The sequence below is a fragment of the Lithobates pipiens genome, unplaced genomic scaffold, assembly GCF_037356315.1.
Source record: "Lithobates pipiens isolate NorthernLeopardFrog02 unplaced genomic scaffold, aLitPip1_a1.2 Scaffold_30, whole genome shotgun sequence".
Lineage (NCBI taxonomy): Eukaryota > Metazoa > Chordata > Amphibia > Anura > Ranidae > Lithobates > Lithobates pipiens.
In genome coordinates, this window is record NW_027507791.1 from 592,419 (window position 1) to 612,753 (window position 20,335).

General features: G+C 41.4%; 1 protein-coding gene across 2 annotated transcripts in view; it reads right to left on the reverse strand.

Annotated features, from left to right (window-relative positions):
- Positions 1-20,335, reverse strand: part of PAPOLA (poly(A) polymerase alpha) — a 77,764-nt gene that overhangs the window by 9,780 nt on the left and 47,649 nt on the right. Inside the window, exons 13-16 of one of the 2 annotated variants that reach the window (XM_077463545.1) lie at positions 7,684-7,737; positions 6,412-6,531; positions 1,948-2,057; positions 219-340 (exon numbers count right to left, since the gene is read on the reverse strand). In XM_077463545.1, coding sequence (XP_077319671.1) covers positions 219-340; positions 1,948-2,057; positions 6,412-6,531; positions 7,684-7,737 — 406 coding nt within the window. Of the gene's footprint in view, positions 1-218; positions 341-1,947; positions 2,058-6,411; positions 6,532-7,683; positions 7,738-12,606; positions 12,967-20,335 lie in introns of those variants that run through there. The other variant, XM_077463544.1, reaches the window with a different exon arrangement.

The following is a 20,335-nucleotide window of genomic DNA, read 5'->3' on the forward strand; positions in this document are numbered from 1 at the left end:
TGCATACACATTGAAACTCCTAAGGTTTGACCTCATATTATATGGTTTTGGTAAATCTGAAGGAAAAACTCAGCAGAAAAAACATATAGTGTGTATGGGGCTTTAAACGAATTCTCTGAATCAGAATAAACTCAAACTGGTTTAGATCTCTAAATATGGCTCTGCAGCTCAATGCCAAGGGATAGTCTATTTTCATCCATCCTAAAGCAGCTCTTTACCTTTTTCTTCTTAGGGAGCACATGTGTGGGTAGGAGCTGATGAAGTTGCTTCCTTTTCACATGCATGGCTGCAATCTTCATGTCTACTTCAAACATCTTGCTGTTTATAGCTTGTCTATAAACTATACAAAAACAAACAAAACAGTCAGATAAGGGATGTGCACAACCTGTTTACATTTTTCACTTGCAAACTAGGAAAACATCTTACAGTGATTGTAATTGTTTTTTCTTCTTTGTTATTTTAATAAAAATAACAAAAAACAATTACAAACACGTTATACTTACCTGCTCTGTGCAATGGTTTTGCACAGAGCAGCCCCCCCCCCCCCCCCCCAAGTGCCCCCACTGCAAGCCACTTGCTATGGGGGCACTCATCAATGCTCGCTACCAAGTCCTGCTCTGGGTGTCCATAAGACACACAGTGGGGCTAGGCCCCACCTCCTCATCACTGGCTAATTAACAGCAGTGGGAGCCAATGAGTGAGAGAGCCGAGAGTCTTGGCTCTTGTGCATATCGCTGGATCAAGATTGGGCTCAGGTAAGAATTAAAGCGCGTGTGTTACAATTGTGTGGTTGTGTGACGATGCACCCAAATAAAATGCCCCCTCCCCCACACAAACAGAGCATTCTTTTGGGGGTATTTGATCACCTCTGCAGTTTTATTTTTTGCGCTAAAAGACCAATACATTTTGAAAAACAAAAAAAAGTTTTACTTTCTGCTATCTGCTATAAAACATATTCAAAATTCAATATCTTTTTAAAAAAAAAAATCTAAAAATGTATTGATTTAGGCTAATATGCATTCTGCTACATATTTTTGGTAAAAAAAGTTAGTGATATAGTTATAGCGATATTGCGGTGAACATTCAAACACTGACACTTTTGGGGACCAGTGACACTGATCAAATGATCAGTGCTAAAAACATGCACCGTCACTGTACTAATTGACACTGCCTGGAAAGGGGTTAACATCTAGGATTATGAAAGGGTTAACTGTGTGCCTGACCAATTTCTAAACTGTGGGAGGTGCTTTTACTAGAGGAAGACATGAATTCACATCCCTGCTTTGCCAAGACACAGGATCAATGCCTTCCCTCCTGTCAGAACGGCAATCTGCCCTTGTTTACAAAACTGTAGTTCTGTCTCTGTGGCTGATGACTGGCGGGTGCTGGCAGAGTAATCACAGGGGGAGTGAGCCGGCGGTGGCGTGCATTTGTGCCCACTACCGGGAAGTGCAGGATCACGTATCCTGCGCACAGAGGCCACCAGGCAGCAGTAAAACTGCTATAGGGCAGTTGGCAAGTGGTTAACAAGCACACTAACTGAAAAGATTATGCTGTCTTGCTGAACAGGTGGAAACTTTATAACCAGCAAGACCAGCCAAGATACACCAGTAACTATTGATATGAGAATCCACGATTTACTATGGAGAAGTCTTAAGATCAGTTGTGCTGAAAAATATGAACAACCCCAGGACACAAAAAACACTAGCGCATGCTGATCGTGGAAGGAGTTATTACTCTATGAACTGGCTTACCACTTTTTGTTGAAGAATACCAGATCCTTCAAAGAATGACAGAGAACCCAACAACAGAATTGTATAAAGTATCACAGTCAATTTGCAGAATGTGCAATTTGAAAGTCTAGATAGATTTGGTATCGACCAACTTGACACGAACTTACTATATTTAATGGTCCACATAAAAGCCTTTGTTTCAAACCCTGTTTACCTGTATCTGTGAAGGACTGAATGTCAAAAGTGAGGTCAACGCTGAGATTTTCCGAGTTCTCCATCTTTTTAAATACAAGTCCAATTACCCACATAGTCCGGAATTCTTCCCTGAAATTAGAAAACATAATTCTTGAAGTTTGCTTTAAATTTTTTTAAGATACTTCTGAAGGTCTTTTAGAAAATATTTAAAGTGCATCTTTTTGTGAATCAAGTTATTTTTATTAAACTTTTTTCAATCACAATAAAAGTAAAGGAGACAAAAAAACAAACATACTATGTTACAGCATACAAATTTGTTATTTGGAATACAATACAATGATCTCAAAGCATGAATTGCGATAGAACAGTAAGAGAAAAACTAAACCCTTTACAGGACATCGTGAGACTCTCTTAAAGAGGAAGTAAACCCTGATGAGTTTACTTCCTCTTTTTTTCCCTGCAAAGGCAAAGCATAATGGACTACTATGCATCGCATAGTAGCCCATTATGTGTCACTTACCTGACACAGGAGCCAGTGAAGTCGCGCTGTCCCCTGTAGTCCGCCGCATCCATCTTGATGGTGGCGTCTCGCAGCTCCGCCGCTGTCATTCGGCGAAGCCGCGATGACATCACTCCAGCGCATGCGCACGGGAGTCGACAAATGCGGCAGCTCCATTTTTGGAACTGCCGCGTTCAGAACGTGGCATGGTTGTTGGTGCCAGATGGGCTGGTCTGATGTATATGTAGTGGCTGAATCGGTTACCTTTTTCAATGATTTTATTGTTTTCTTTCAATAGCAAAAGCTCACGCAGGGGTTTAAAGGTATCAAGATAAAATATCAGGATTGACAGGCAAATACAAATTCTGGCGAGGCAGACTGTACAGCGGATATGCTCAAAATCAGTGAGCAACTGGAAAACATGAGCAGCTCTCAGAAAGGAAAGGAGGGGTTAGGTCTGGAGGCAAGAGGAAAGATGAAAGGAGAAACATGGGACTAGAGGGACTAGTGGGGAGAAAAGTTGGGGGAAGAATCCCCACAAACTCGGGTCCCAATCCAAGTAGGAGACTAAAAGCAGGATAGGCCTGCATAGTGTAAAGAGGGCAAGGTGTAATTCAAAGGTTACTAACCCCAGAACCCTGCATTCACTATATTTGGTCTCCCACAGTACATGGAAATACAAATAATTTAGCAAATATAAACTGCTAAATACCCTCTCTCATCAGCAGTACATAGCAGTGTTGCGACTTCTACGAGCTTTAACCAGACACCCGTGGAAGTTTTCATTTTGCACTTACTGGCCTATTTAGAATGCAGGACTCCTGACCATCTGTCTGGACAGTGCCGATTGGCCCTGTGCTGATCACATGCACTCTCCCAAGAAAAAAAAAATTTCTCTAGCAACACACAAAACGAAAAACGTAACACGTGTGCGTTAATGATGCGTTCTTGCTGCATTTTTAATGCATTTGAACTGGGAGGTGCTTTTTTAGCTGACCAAAAATGCACCAAGCTGGATTTTTAACATCACAATGGAAGTCCAGCGGACCAGAGTGCAGACATACATAGAATTTAAAAGGGATACTTTTCTTGCGCTTAAGGTGCCAATAATGCCCGACAAATTAATATTCATTTAAATTAATGCCATTAAAAAGTCAAATACAATAAATATTTTTTTTAAAACTGTCAATTTCTGTTTTTGGCCAAGTGTATGCTGCATTTTCGGTACAAAAATGTTCCATTCGGTGCACCTCCAAATGTCTCAATTTAGACTGACCAGTGCAAGATACTGAAATTATTATGGAAAAATCACTCAAACTGTTCATTCTGTACAATGGATGGAGGGGAATATTCTGGTGTCACATGAGTGACAGCTTTGAGTCTGCTGGAGCTGCTAACATCACATTGAAGATTTTGGCCCCCAGCAGCGGTCTCAGGGCTTTTGGATGTTTACACAAGGTAGCATTTCACAGGTAAAGAACATGTCTACAATATGCTAAAAACAGGTATTGTGGGAAGAGTGCTGTTGAAATAAACGGTCTGACAGGGTCTTAAGATTGAATTGCCAACGTCACTATTGTTACTACTAGAAATTTTAGAAAAGGGGTATTCAAGGCAAGTGTCTCCCACGTATCCATGTTCCTATTACAGCCACCCATGCCATACATTTCACAGCAGAACAGACCAATTTTGAAAGCTCAGGAAAACATCAGAGAAACCAGCACATTCCAGTGTGTAAAGAAAGGCTGCATTTTGCCTCTGCTCAGCAGATTGCCATCAATGGACAAGCTTTTTCCTGTACAAGTTAAATCTGCAGACAAAGAAAAGCCACCCATTTCAGCAGTCCGATCACCTTTAAAATATATAGGTTTTCTACCAAACAAGGAAAAAAAAAAAAAGGCAACTTGAAAAGCGAAGCGAGCATGCATTCTGCCTTTTATCATCATTTTGTAGTAAAACTCCCGATGGAGGGGAAAAAAAAAAAAAAAAAAAAAAAAAACCCTTTCAGGTTGAGAATTTATTTATTTTGTTATTTAAAATCAAACTGCTGTACTATACATCTTAGAGAGGACCCACGTTTGTACAGCTGATGGCTTGGAAACAGCTAAAGCTGTAGGGATAAAATCAAATCAGGAGTTTACAGGAGCGGGTGCTGAAGTGCGCTTGTGGTCTTTGTGAAGAGTCGGTGAATAACTGGATAATCGGGTCCTCATATTTTAATGATTGTTGCAAAAAAAAAAAAAAAAACACAACACACCACAACTAAAAAGAGGGCCCAACCAAATCTGACAGAGAAAAACCTGACTGCAGGTTGCAAGCATAGGCACGGTAAAGAAGGTGTGCCGCAAACATTTCCAGAATCATTAGTATGTGAGGGGGGAATCTGGTACAGCGTTCACACAATGGCAAAAGAAAATAAGGCACCGAACTTGGATGAAGAGCAGAAGAGGATAGTGGAAGCAGGTAGTACAGACTTTAAAGCGGGGTTCCACCCTAAAGTGGAACTTCCGCTGATCGGAACCCTCCCCCCCTCCGGTGTCACAATTGGCACCTTTCAGGGGGGAGGGGTTGGAGATACCTGTCAAAGACAGGTATTTACACCCACTTGCGGGCATAGACTCCTGTGGGAGTCTATGCCTCTTCCTGTCCTGCCGCTCTGTCTGCTGGGACACACACGGGTCCCAGAGACAGCGCGGACAATTCCTATTGCGCTGAGCGACTCGCGCAGTAGGGAACCAGGAAGTGAAGCCGATTCGCTTCACTTCCCGATTCCCTCACCTAGAATGGTGGCGGCAGCAGCCGAGCGATCGATCGGCCTCGGCATCGCTGGAACCCGGAACAGGTGAGTGTCCATTTATTAAAAGTCAGCAGCTGTAGTATTTATAGCTGCTGGCTTTTAATATTTTTTTTGTAGGTGGAATCCCTCTTTAATGTTGTATAACAAACTCAGAGGTAAGTGTCAATGTACAAGTATCCTGTGCATTCTGAAAATCTGGTATTCAGGCAAACCTGCTTTTTTGAGGGGAGAAAAAAACTCAAGATTCTGATAGAAGTTTCAAAGTATGGCAGTTATGCAGATACATGTATATATCGTATGCAAAGACAGAATGATTGTTAATAAAAGGCAAACTACTCTTTATATAGAAGCGCAAAATTTGCCCTTAAACGAAATAGGTTAGTTGAAGGGGAAAACAAATTAAAAGATTTTTTTTTTTTTTTTTAAAAGAATCATACTTACCTAGGTGGATACAGCAGCGGTCTGATGCGGTATCTGTCCCCTCACCGGCTCCAACACTGAGAACTGAGCGATCTAACCAGTGATCACTCAGTTCTCACAGCTCTCTGAGCAGAGAGCTGGGACAGTGTGCTCTGCCCACGCTCGTTGGAGTGCTGGGCTGTGGAGGGGGAGGGAGCAGCCATTTCTGGCTCTCAGTGGCTCAGAGGATGAGCCAGGTGCTGGTCCAGGCATGTGGGCGAATCCAGACTTCATTGTCACGATCTTGCCCAGGTCTGTGATGTCAGCCAACAGCGGGCTTCATCCCTGTGGTCCTTAGGAGAGGTACAGCCAAATGAGCTTTGGCTGTACTTCTCCATTAACTACCAGTACAGCCTGGTACATAAGAAGTGTTTCCCATTGGGCCAACTGAAAAAAAAAAAAACACACATACAAAAACAGAGGTCGCCGTACAAAGTAAGCGTGGCGATCTCCCCCACAGTGCTATTGTGTTCTGACAGGTCGACTCCATTGGCTGCGAGCACTGCTTGGATACTGGTTTTCCAGCATGCTCTTTTGACAGGCTGCTGTACTCACTGGCCGAATTTTGTCTGGTCTTGCTTTAAGGGCGAGGAACAAAGAAGCAGAAAATAGCTACAACATACCCTGTATGCGTAAAATGAAGATACAATATGAAGGTTTATGTAAGAACATTCACAAACAAAACAAAAAAAATAAATAACACAACAGGTTTATAGTGATCCTCTTACTTTTCCGAATTTTCAACAGGGGCTGGGAATGATTGAGGGTTGACATGAGCTAGTGTGATGAATTCATTCTTTTCCAAACTTCCGACAAGAATACGGATCTTTGACTCCACTAAACCAACCCTGGAAAAACAATATCAAATAACTAACAGCACATGTTTATGTATAGAGATCCAACACATCTTTATAAGCATTCATTCCATATTCCCCACAAGTGAAATCTGACATTGCCACTCTAATAAAACTGCAAAGATGTTGCCAGTGTGTACATATATAAATCCTGATTGTTGTCGAATGAAACGGGTAGCCTTCCATTGCTCTCACCCCTTTTCTTCCAATTCAAAATGCATTAGCTGATCCAGAACAAAGCACATCAATAGGGCAAATTCACTTTTTGGTCTAGCTACTGTTTCCGCCACCTACCCTATTCATTGGAATGGCTGGGGCTGCCATGAGTATGTACTTCACTATGAAAGGTGCTCTTCAAAAGGAAAGGATACTTAAATATCCTTTTCGGCCAAGAAAGCTGCCATCTTTACCTCTGATCTTCAACTGCCATGATCCTGCCCAACTGATCAGTTATGACACCAGCCATTTGATGGTTTGACAGTTTAGTTCAGAGCATAAACAAATGTGACAGTTACATTCCCAGCACTTGACAGGAATGTAGATTTTTTCAAACTTAAATTAGATTAGGTTTAGTTCCACTTTAGGGCCACATGCAGTGCAGTGCGTTTTTGTTATGCATAAAAAAATAAAATAAAAAGTAGGTCATATGGTTTCCAATGGCATAGTTCACACGGGTGCGATCAGTTCCAGAAAAGAAAGCAGAACATCCTGCATTTTCCTGGCACTGGACTGTACTGGAATGCCGTAAAAACACACTGGACCCTAGTATAGTGGGGGGGATGAAAAATCCCCATGGCAGTTGCAGATCAAACAGAGGCCAAGATGGCAGCTTTCTTGGCTGAAAAGGATAGGAAGGTTTAGTTCCGTCTGCTGTTTTGGCAGGGAAAGACATCCTTAACCAGGGCCATGCACTACATAGAATATCCAAAATAGATTTTAATGTGTGTGACAAAAAGGGAGGCTTGTAGCCTTCAATTCATAAAAAAGACTTACATTTGAAAATGCAGTACGCTGGTCTTGTTCATTTTTATATTTTTATTTTTACAGAGATAAAAGGCAAAAGTAAAAAAAAATTGCAGCAAAAATATAAAAGGCTGTGTGATACACTTTAAAATCTTCCCGTCTTCTGAGCAATTCTGAACTTACCACTCTAGATGCTGCTTTTCGGTCGGCGCACTTGCAAGCAGGATTATATAATGCCTTGGAAATAAAGACAATGCCATTTTATTTAAACAAGCATTCACAGTACTGTTTGTGTAAAACATTGCTCAAACTGTGGCTGACCCCACAATATGCCTATTTAAGAGCTAGGAAAAGAAGAAAGGACGTTATGACAAACAAAAACACCACCACACATCTTTCTATGGAAACAACCAGGAAAAAAAACGTGCAACTTTGAGATCTCACCTTTCCTTGATGACCGTTTTAACACAGGCAGTTGTCAAGCATATAGTATGAATCGTAACACCATTCTGAGAAGGCTATGGTGGAAACAGCCACTATTCAACTCACGGGGGGCCATTTACTAAAACTGGAGTGCAAACTCTGGTGCAGCTGTACATGGTAACTGCTAACCGACAATATTAGGACACTCACCTGTCCACAAACCCAGCACGGTGTTCACCCGAGCAGATTTTTAAAATGGCTCTTAGTTGCTGCCACCACCATTGGTAAACAAGCGGAGCTTTCCCATTTGGGTGAAGTTCTGCTTTAAAGGGGCTGTAAACCCTTGTGTTTTTGTCACTTTAATGCATCCTATGCATTAAGGTGAAAAAGCTTCCGTCAGTGACCACGCCCACCCCCCCCACCGCCCCTCATTTTACTAACCTGAGCCCTGTAATTCCCACGTCGGAGACACACGTTTCCTCTCTGACCAGGGTTCTCGGCTCTTGATTGGATAGATTGATAGCAACGCAGCCATTGGCTCCCGCAGCTGTCAATCAACTCCAATGAGGTGGTGCCGGGACCAAGCCCAGCATTCTGCATCAATGGATACAAATGCTGGACTCGAGAGAGATTCTCCTAGGGGATTATAAAATGTGGGGAGGCGCCGAGGGACCTCAGAAGAGGAGGATCGGGGCCACTCTGCAAAATGAACTGCACAGTGGAGGAAAGTATGACTTTTTTTTTTTTTTTTTTAAATAACACGAAGTTTACAATCACTTTAAGCTTTGACAAAAGAACCTGGACGCCAATTGGTTTCTATGCACAGCTTCACCAGATTTTGCATTCTCGAGTTTTAGTAAACCCCACAGACTTATTTGCAGCACAGCAAAGGACCTGCTAAGCTTCAATGCGATTGAAAAGATTGCTGCACAACTACACTGCACATAGGATGTCATTGTCATGTCAAAATATAGAAGTCACTGGATCCGCATAACAACTAGCATTTTCAGGAGGTCTGTTTATGCAAAGCCCAAGACTTAATAGGAATCTCAGGAGGACAGAAGAATGGGAACTGCCAAGGCCGAGTGTATGCTTGCTTCGAGTCAATGGCTTCGTTTATAAGCCAGGATCAGGACATGCAAGGTGCCTCTTCTTTTAAAAGCCAAGTCTAAGACAAGCTTCCACATTTCTACCCTATGGGGTTCACTTGTGAGGGATACATTAACCATCTGTCAGCTTATCCAAACTCTGGGACTCCTTTTTATTATCATGCACCTTAAAGTGGTTGTAAACCCTTAGGCCGCGTACACACGCGCGGACTGTTCGCCCAACTTTGTCCGTCCAACAGTTTCGGCAAACAGTCCGCTCAAAATTAGCATGGACGGACATAGCCACACACGACGAACGAACAGTTTGCTGAAACCGTGCGCGATGACGTGAACGGCACGTACGACGGGACGAAAAATACGACGTCCTATACACTGCATTATAACTTTCGGCGTGTAAATCCTTTCTGAGCATGCGCGGAACTTAGTTTGACGAACAAGCCTACACACGGGCGGACTGTTCGCTGAAACAAGGTTTCAGCGGACAGTTTTACGGAATTTCCGAAAAACCTTGTTCGTCAAACTGTCCGCTGAAAGCCCACACACGAGCGGACTGTCCGCCCAAACACTGTTCAGCGGACAAAGTTGGGCGAACAGTCCGCGCGTGTGTACGCGGCCTTACACTCCACTTTGACCTACAGGTAAGCCTAGATTAAGGCTTACCTGTAGGTCCAAGAAATATCTCCTAAACCGTGTAGGTTTAGGAGATATTTGCCAAAAGACAGGCACCGCTGTCTACGGCGCATGCGCGCCACTGTCAACGGCGATATTCCGCGATTGGCGGCTCCCGTGCAAATGCGCGGGAGTGATGTCATCACGGCTTCATCAAATGACAGCGGCGGAGCAGCGAGACCCATCGAGAAGATGGATGCTCCGGACTACAGGGGACAGCGGTGACTTCCCTGTTTCCTGTGTCAGGTAAGTGACACATAATGGGCTACTATGCGATGCATAGTAGTCCATTATGCTTTGCCTTTGCAGGGAATGAAAGAGGAAGTAAACCCATCAGGGTTTACTTCCTCTTTAAGCCGTTGTGCCCACCATTGTGGCTTTGAAATTGCACTACTTCAGCGCAATTTGAAAGCCGCAGATAAGTGCAATTTGCACCTCTGATCGGAAGAGGTAGTAAAGGAACCTTTCAAAGTTGCTGCAACATGAATCGTGAGGATTTGAAATGTTCCATTGCCGGCAATGGGGTGTGACTTGTTATGCCACCCTCAAATCGCATGACAAATCTCATCAGTGTGAGCAAGGGCTGAGAAATAAGATTTACAAATTTGTTTTCAATTTTCCTCTCCAAAATATTTATTTTTACAATAAGGCAATAGAAACAAACGATTTCTACTAACTTCTGTTGTAATGCTATTTAGCTACAGTGAAGATTCTGCTGTAATCTGCTCATATCAGGTTAGAGTCACTTGCATGCATCACGGAATTCTAGTCGTGCCAGGTTCAGCAGATCACAGCACATGTAGTTACCAGGATGCCACAAAAGCAGCATTTTTGCTAAATACAAATGCACTTTGCTCAGTGCACCAAAAAAGGGACAAAATTACTGAACATTTAAAAGCAACTTGCAAGAACAGAAATACAGAAGGTGCCAATAAATGTGTATTGTAGGTCAATGGGTCAAAAAGTAAAGTAGGGAAAAGGCTGATAGCCCCAGAGCCTGAACAGGTAAACATGTCAGGAAGGAAGCGCTCATCTTTTCAGGGAAGGGCACAGCTGTAGGTTAACACTAAAGCCATTGTAGCACATACTCATCCCTTCCATTCATCATTTCACTAGGAGCAAAGAAGATACCCAATACTTCCAGGTTTGGGGCAGCATGTAGCTCACTCACCTTCCTTGGAGATTGCCCCAGTGCTGTCATGTTTGGTTAGGAAGTGCTTGGTTCTACTGAAGCCTCAACTAGAGCCAGTCAGAGCCAACACAAGACACATGTCTTCCCTCTCCTCACTCCAGACAGCTGAACTGAGTGGTGAACAAGTAAAAGATAACAGGGGGGGGGGGGGGGGGGGGGTAGGCAGGCATTAAAGTGAACCTGAACACAATTACTGAAAAATTACTCTATAACTCAAATTCTGTGACTAGCGACAATTCTGAACATTTGTCCGTTCTTGATTTGAAATGTCACAGGCGGTCAGTCAACAGCCAGTTCTACAGTCCTTTAAAAAAGATGTTTTTATTTTTTTTATTCCAGTTTCATACTTACCTAGGTGGATGCAGCATCAGTTCCCTGGCACCTCTACACTGAGAACCGAGCGATCGAACATCGCTGATGGCTTTGTTCTCTCAGCTCCCCAAAGCAGAGAGCTGCTGTCAGTCAATCTTCACAGCTCTCGGCTCTGTCCCCCCCCCATGCTCACTGGATGCGGAGCTGTGGAGGGATGGGGATCATCCGGCTCTCAGCGGTTTGCCGAGACGGGCGATTCCTGTGATGTCAGCAGGGAGCAGACTTGAGTCCGTTTATTTTCTTCTGTCGTATGAGAATTTGTGACTTTAGTAACCTATTCAATTTCTACTTGCGACTATTAAGCAAAAAATGTCGATCTGTCGTCTGATTTTCAGGTCGTGTGTATGGGCCATTAGCCTCTGATTCTGCAGATTCGCCAATTAGTCAGTGAGGGAACCTGCAACAAGTACACAGCTGGTGAGCATAGAACTCCTGACCTGTATACTTGCTCCAAGTCTGTGACTAGATAAAGCTAAAAACCCACGGAACCAGCGTTCTGAGGTGGATGGCAATGCAAAGTCAGATTTCTCTCAGACAAAAAAAAAAACGGCTACAAAAAGGTTACAAAACAAAAAACACGTCATCTCTCTTCCCCCCACCCCCCCCACGTCACCTTTCGCTGCCTAACCCCCCTCCCGTATTGCTTTTGTTTTTATTACAAAATACACAGTGCAATGACTTTAAATCTTAGGCTTAATGTACATGGGACATTTTAAAATCTCTCCTGAACCATTTAACTTGACAGATAGTAACCAAAGTTTAAAAACATCCATTTTGCTGCATTTAGAAGCATTTTTTATTTTTTTGCAAATAGTAAAAAATGAAAAACGCCTGTAGAAACACGGCTAAACAGGAGTTACCACATTTACAAGCTGTTACAGGCATTTGGCGTTTCAAATGCATCTGAACATACGTCCTCAACACATTTGCTTTCCAAAAAAACGCTTCTAAACACAACTGCCTAGAAACCACTATATAAAAAAAACAACTCTGTGCACATGTACTGATAAGATAACAGAGGAGAGTTTAGGAGCAGCTGAAAAAGTGCCCAACTGCTGCTAAATGTCTGTTTACCAGCAGCAGTGTACATGAGGCCTAAGGATCATTGCACTGCTTATGTGTGTACATGAAGCCTAAGCTTATATTTGTACATGAGATCATTGCCCTGCTTATATTCCACTACAACCAATAATCTCTGGTTGCAGATGTATTTTTGCCTAACCTGCTCTATATGTGAAATTACTGTTACTATCTCATAAGTCACCATTACTACAGAGTTCTGAAAAAGTTTCTTCCTAAATTAATTTATTGAAAAACAAAAACACAGACACGTTTGCTGGCTTTTCTTTTTTTTGTTTTTTCATTTTTTTTCCATTTTTTTTTTTACATATTTATTAGCTGTTCATTAGGGGGGAAAAAACGGCACAGATCATATCAACATTAAAACAAAAAACAAAACAAAAAAAACAGTATATTAGGAACATATCAAGCACTTCCCAGTTATACAAAAATCTAGAAAAATCCACTGCACCGCACTAGGGGAGACATCAGATCTGATGACCATAGTATTAAAGTTTGCATTTCTAATGAATCTAAACAGGAAGGAGGTTTCCACAAGAGTGAGGATGAAGTATGTTGAAAGTAGAACTCCAGGGTTGATGTGTGGATGGGGGAAGAGTCTGTATCCACCAACACAGTGACCTGGAGATTATAAATTGGACATCAAGCATATGTTCACACCGTCTCAGACAGCACAATACAAGCCTATGAGAAGAGTCATGACCCACAGGCACCTTTTCATAAACATTCTTTTTTGCGTGACCGATGTGTTTCAGATTTATGTAGTATTTTTATACACTAATGTTTTTTTTGTACACATTTATGGGTCATGTTAAGACCCCTTTCACACCGAGGTGCTTGAAAACTGCTGAGCACTTTTCTTCACTTCCCTGCCAGTGCACCGCCCTAGTGTGAAACCATCCATTGATTTTAATGGAAAGATGTTTTCGTGAGCTTTTCAGGTGCTTTTTTGTTAACGCAAAAGCATTTGAAAAAAAAAAAAAAAAGTGTGAAAGGGGTCTAAAAAGAATACGTCTACTTCTGTTGGAAAGAAAATGTGCTTCACCTCATCGTACCTAAAGGTGCCAATAGCAATAGTGCTGCCCAGCCATTACCACCCTTCCTTTTTAAAGGGTAAGCACCTGCAATACCAGGTCTATGGATGCACCTCATATATATCTATAGCTCTCTAGCTGAGATCACAGTTGTTGGGGAGGAGGAAGAATATAGTTGGTAGAGCCATCTTTGTTAGCATGCATTCAGGCAAGTGGAGGTGAAAATGCATCTAAACCCAGAAACAAAAAAAATGTAATATATAGCAGCGTACATCCTTGGAGATGATGGCTACGTTTCTTTGATCAAGTCTTTTCCATTTATGGTCATCTGGTGGCGCTGCTAGTAAACTTCCTGTATAAACGCATCCATGGTTGCCAGCTAGGACAGGGCTACAGAAACATCTGCCTTTCAATATCAGGGCCGAGGTTCAGCAGCCTTCAGAGATAGCTGGGTACAATGTAGTTAATAACCATCAGCACAGGAAATTATAAGCTCACAAGACCTCTGGCATAAACAAAAACAACCCGCCAATAGTATTTTTTTAACAGACTAAAATGGAAGAAAGCAATAGTTATTTGCTTGAGTTTATGCCCTTTTAGGACTTTTTAGAATCCAGCAAAAGTAGACATTTTCAAATCTGATTTCTAATAGTAGTTATTAAAGGCTGCTACCTGTTTTCACTTAGTTTGCTGTGCAGATTGAACCACAGGCCTGCTAACTATACTTAAAGACAAAGTCCACGTATGGATATTTTATATATAGTTCCAAGCTGGACCTGGACAATTCCTCTGGAAGCTGAAAATCACTGAAGTAGACATTGCTACTCCAGTGATCTGCACTAAGTATGAGCTCCGGCGTGTTCGCACACTCCACGTGCAGAGCCCGCCAGGAAGTCGGCATGGCGCTGCACTAATAGCAGGCAGTGAGACATTTCCCGATCTCTGCAGCTACGCATCAGGAAAATGTCTCACTGCCTGTGATTAGTGCAGCGCCGTGCCAACTTCCTGGCGGGCTCTGCCCATGGAGTGTGCAAACACGCCGAAGCTCATCCTTAATCTCCACTTCCTACCTTATGCTGTGCTGAGCGGCTACCCTGCTTCAACACAGAAGGTCAGCCATTAAGCAAAGGTCCCATTCAGAGAATGCTTTGCATTTACTGAAAGAATGCAAAGTGTTCACCGATTGGATGGGGTGGACAGCACAATACTGCCCCACTTCTCCACTGCACTCTTGCAGGATCCTTGCAACAAAGAAAAAGAAGCAGGTCTTTCTTTCATGTGAAGGAGGTACAGATGTCAGATAAGTGTTCATTTTGTCTATGGGGAGCAGCAAACTGCTAAGGTTGGACATTTCAGGTGATCACTGTTAAAGCTCTGCAATCCCAGAATTCAGCATGCATTATCATATCTGTTTGAGGTCACAAAAGGAAGTAAATACTGCAAATTTATACATCAATTTGTTGAAAATGCACAGCTGAATGACCATTAAGACAACATACCGGTTCAAACAAAAAATGCAGAGGACCCAGGTGACATGTAAAAGACACAAACTGGCTCCTCATCTTAGATCACATGCAAGTGTTGCAGGTATTCTTTTTTTCAAGAATTTATAAGGCATTTACTATGATGGACCCCAAACTATTTTTGGAGTTAAAAGAATTGTTTTTGGGCTAAGCATTACAGTATCCTTTCAGAGTTTAAAGAGTTCATTACCCCAACATTTCATATTCCCGATATGTGTCTGCTGTACCATGTACTTGTATGAGAAAGTCTCCAGTTCTCTTTGTATTGCTTCCTTTGTGTGAAATCCCTGGTGTTACTGCTAGTCTCCTTACTTTCCTTATAAAAACTGACCACATTAGGCAGGAGAACACACTGTGGTCAGTTTTCTAGCCATGTTGGGAACTCAATGTACTCTCTCCTACAATTAGCAGACCTGCCCGCTGCGCAGCCTGTCACTGACGAGCTCAGGGTGGCTGCTGCTTATCCTCCCCAGCTCTTATGCTACCGAGAACAGAGGGAACGTGATCACTTGTGAAAATTAGAGGTCGGCCGATATATCGGCCGATATTTGCCGTTTTTTAAATAATCGGCATCGGCCGATTGTGCTGATAAAAAGCCGATTTAGAACTACAGCAGGACTTTGAAATGACTTCTGTAATAGAAGTCAGTGTAAGTTGCCTGAGTCCTCATAGAAACACTTTCCTCCTCTCTGGGCAGGCTGCCAAGAAAAGAACAAAATGATACAATGTTTACACTTGAATGAATGAAGTTATCTCTGTGTAGAAGTTCTCAGTTTAACCATTTAAAGACTAAATCTTTTCTGACACTTGTTGCTTACAAGTAAAAATCCTGTATTTTCTGCCAGAAAATCACTTAGACCCCCCAAAAATTAAATATATATTTTTAGCAGAGATCCTAGGGAATAAAATGGCGGTTGTTGCAATATTTTATGCCACACGGCATTTGCACAGAGGTCTTTCAAATGCATTTTTTTGGGAAAAAAATACACTATTTAAAAAATAAAAATAAAATAAAAACAGTAAAGTTAGCCCACCTTTTTTTTTTTTTTGTCCAAAAGTTTTGACTACCTGTTTTTATTTAATATATAGTTTTTTTTTTTTTTTTTAATCTAAATCATACATACAAGTAAACTGATTGGAGGTTTTGTTTTGTTTAATGTTTAAATGTAAGAAATTTTCTGTATCACTTACGAAGGCCGCTTTCACACTGGAGCGGGCAGGTGTTGATGGTAAAAAACGCAAGTTTTAGCGGCTCTTTACCATCATTTTAGCGGTGCTATTTGGCTGCTAGTGGGGCACATATAACCCAGCTAGCAGCCAAGGAAGAGGTTAAATGCGCCCATGAAGCACTGCTGCCAAATCGCATTGCATGCGCTTCGGCAGTGGTGCCCATTCATATCAATGGGCAGGAGTGGTGGAGGAGTGGTATACACCACTCCAAACGTGCTGCTTGCAGGACTTTTTTTTTTTTTAAGATCCTGCCAGCGCATCGCCTCAGTGTGAAAGCACTCTGTCTTTCACACAGACTGCTGGGGAGCCATTTTGCAGGCACTTTACAGGCGCTATTTTTAGCCCAAAAGCGCCTGAAAAAACGCCCCAGTGGGAAAGGTGTGTTAGATCAAGGGGGATTAAAAAAAATAATAAAGGAAAAAAATAAATAAATAAAATAAAATCGGCCTAACATCGGCATCATATCGGCCGCCATGATTTCTAAATATCGGCATCGGCCAGAGAAAAACCCATATCGGTCGACCTCTAGTGAAAATAAAACTTTTTTTTTTTTTATATCTTTTCAAATATGCTTTGTCTTTTTTTAAACTGAATGGGTTTTACAAGGTGATTGTTTACAATCACTTTAAAGGCAGAATATGTCAGATTACCCAACATGTAATAAAAGCAAATCCTAAAAGCATGACAGAGTTTGCTATAGTACTGTATATTAAACAATTTCCACACTATTCTCATAATACTCCATTTTTTTTGGTGTGGATGATCCAATCAAGCATCTTTCAGCCACATCCTGTCTATATACATACGCGCTTCAGTGTCAGCTGCACCTCCTAACTCAGGACCAGATTCTTGATGTTTACAACAGTGGACCATGTCTGCTCAATATGAGTCTGCCAGGAAGCATGTCACTGACGTGATAATATAATCACAGGAACACGATTGGACATCAAAGTCACATGACAAATCACACACCATTCTTTTCAATAGCATCCGTTCAAATCAATGAGTCTTAAAGTTGTAGAGACTTTGAAAAAGCGCCTGCAATACTTTGGTGTGACTTTGATCAATAGAATGTAATGTCGAATCAAGATCGCTCTAAAGTCGCACTTAGACGTTGGAGACAGGTTAATGTGAAAAGGAGCCCAAGACACTACTGCCACCCCCATAGGAGGAGTGCCCTTTATGGCAATAAGTATATGGATTATTTAATGAAAGCAGTTTATAAAGATATTAAATTATGAATCTTGTGGTCATTGTACTATAGCAACTACGCAATACAAGAATTGGGAACAGCAAGTCCTTTATCTTTGAAAAACTGGGAGTATCTCTTAGATAAGTACACCTACAGCCTTTGCAAGAAACACAACTTTCATGAAAATGTAGCATTGACAGACACACATTTTAAAACGTGTATAGGTAATGAGGTCAAAAACTAACACACATAAAAGAAAAAATAAAATGGATTGTTGATTAAAAAAAATAAAATAAAAAAAAAGTAGAATACAATGAAAATGTGCATTGTTTCTGTGTAAATCACGTATCGTGTAAAGCCACATCTTAAAAAGAAGTTAAAGTTTTGGAACAGCAATGTAAAGATACAGATCAACCTAGCTTGCATATTCCCCTTCATTATGAGACAATTTTTGTTTTCAGTGCTGTGATAGTTTGTCAATTACTCAGTCATGCTACACCGTACCCAAATTCAATTTTAAAAATTTTTTTTAAGAAAGATCAAGCACTCTTTTGTGGTATTTTATATGCGATTTTTATTTCCATTTTCCTTTCATTTCTTTACCTTTAAAAAAAAAAAAGAAAAAAATGATCCCACCATCATTGGTCGTCAGTGTCTTTAACGCCCACCCTTTAAACGGGATTTTTTTTTGGTACTCACAGTAAAATCCCTTTCTCAGCGTTCATTGACGGACACAGCCTCTCCTTTATTTGTGACCAGATAGGTTTTATAGCGCCACCTACAGGAGTAGGACACTAGGCAGAAACAAAAACTATCTCCTATGGGCCATCCTCTCTGGCAACCCAGTTAGTCACAAGCAGTATCCAAAGGAAAAACAAAACAAAAAAAAAAAACTCCAGAGGGTGGGTGCCATGTCCATCAATGAACTCAAAAAAAGATTTTACTGTGACAAATACTCCAATTTTCTCTTGCATTTATTGACAGACAGCCTCTCTTTATTCATGCCCAGAGATGTCCCATAACGAGAGGTGGGCTAACTATAGGAGAAAACCCAGGAACACACAATAAAAAGGCTATAGAACCACAGGTCCCAGAGGGAACCTACTCCTGAACACTAGGCAGAAAAATCTGGCTCATCTATAGCAGAGTGGGGGATTTAATGCCCAGAGAGGACAACTCATAAGAGGTCCCAAGTTTGTTTCTGCTTAGTGTCCGAATCCTGTAGGTGGCGCTGTAAACCCTGTTTGGTCATACATAAAAGAGGCCATGTTTGTAAATGAGCGCAAGAAAAAAAAAAAAAAATCACCACATCATTATTGGTGGTCAGTGGCCCTTTAAGACCGCCACCTTCACCTCTGATCCTTCTCCCTGCTGTGGTTACAAACATTCAGCTTATTCACAACAGAGACAAGGAAACTTGTAAATGGGTTGAATGTCTGTAAACACTACCAGCGTGTGCACTTGTGAAGGCTGTGATTAGTTCAGTAATCACAAGGTACAGAGAGCTCAGATCACAGTCATTCACAAGTGCACTGGCTACCTGTGTGCATTTTCTAAAGTGTCAATTATAAACAGCATTGCAGAAATACAGATCCCGCTATTTTTTTTTAACCAGTAATACAGTACAGAGGGTTCACAAATCAGGGAGATGTGTTACTCAAGGCCAGTATAAAGATTTGGCATATACATTTCCAGCACTGTACATATTTTCATGGCATATCAACTGAAACAAGGAACAAACATAATTCAAATATTACTTTAAGAAGAGAGTAGAGGAATTAAGATGAATAATAAAATACTGCATCATGTTGTAATGGCCAAATCAGAATTGTAAAAAAACAACCCAAAAAACATTAAACACACACACACACACACACACACACACACACACACACACACACACACACACACACACACACACAAACTAAAGCCAGCCATAAATTCAAATTTCAGATTGCTCAGCAGGGACCAGTAGAGATTCAATCCATCCATGCACAAGCAGATTGTACCCAAGTCAAACCATCAATCTACTTGGGTACAACCAGCATGTCGAATTTCTAGCATGTGATTGCCAGGGGCTATAGCTGCTAAACAGTAATTGTATTCTCCCGGCAGGGATGGCCCCTGGTGCTCCCCCTGTCGGGAGAACAAAAAGCCCCGCGGGAGGGATCCACCCCCCTCAACATAGTCAGTGGTTGCAGGAAAGAAAAATCACAATTTATGGGCTGCCTAATTGTGCCCATGATTATAAAGTAAAGAAACATTTTGATCAAGTTAATTGGCTTGGAGAAAAAATGGCTTGACTGTTTTTCTTTTCTGCTAGACTGTAGCAGTTTGCCATAGGTTAGAAAAAAAGAGCAGAAGCAGATCACAACTATACTTTAATTTCCCAGTAAAAGGCCAATGAAGCTACACGTCTAAAAAGGTTCCACTCTTATCACCATATTTCCTTGCTCAATTTTATATACCGATTTATCATGACAAAAACCCTAAAAACATCATAGAATCATTGCTTAACAAAAAGTTACCATTTCTAGGGGGAAAAAAAAAAAAAGTATACTCCACACAAACCTCATTATGAGATTTTTTTTTATTACACCCCCATAATGCACAATAATTCACAACTCAAAAGGGTACAGGAAAAAATAAAAAAAATAAAATAAAAAATAAAATAGGAGGAGGAGCAGAAACCCAACCCAAATGACTTACCAAGCACCAACTAAAGAGTAACTTTGGGCAAAAGGTAAACAGCATTTGTAAATGCCACTTCCTTTCTAATAAAAACTGAAATCTAGCAGTTTTATTTACGGTAATCCACCGAGATGAGGCAGATCTAGGTTTTTATTTTCTCCTGGCAAGGGTTATAACTGCATGCTATTTACTGCAGACACCAATGAAAACGTTCACTTTACTTTTTTGTAAATCCACTGCAGGGACACAGATGGCACAACGTTTTCCTCTGTTAGCACTGTAGAGAAGCACAAGACCCTCAGAAATGCTGCTATGTGGGC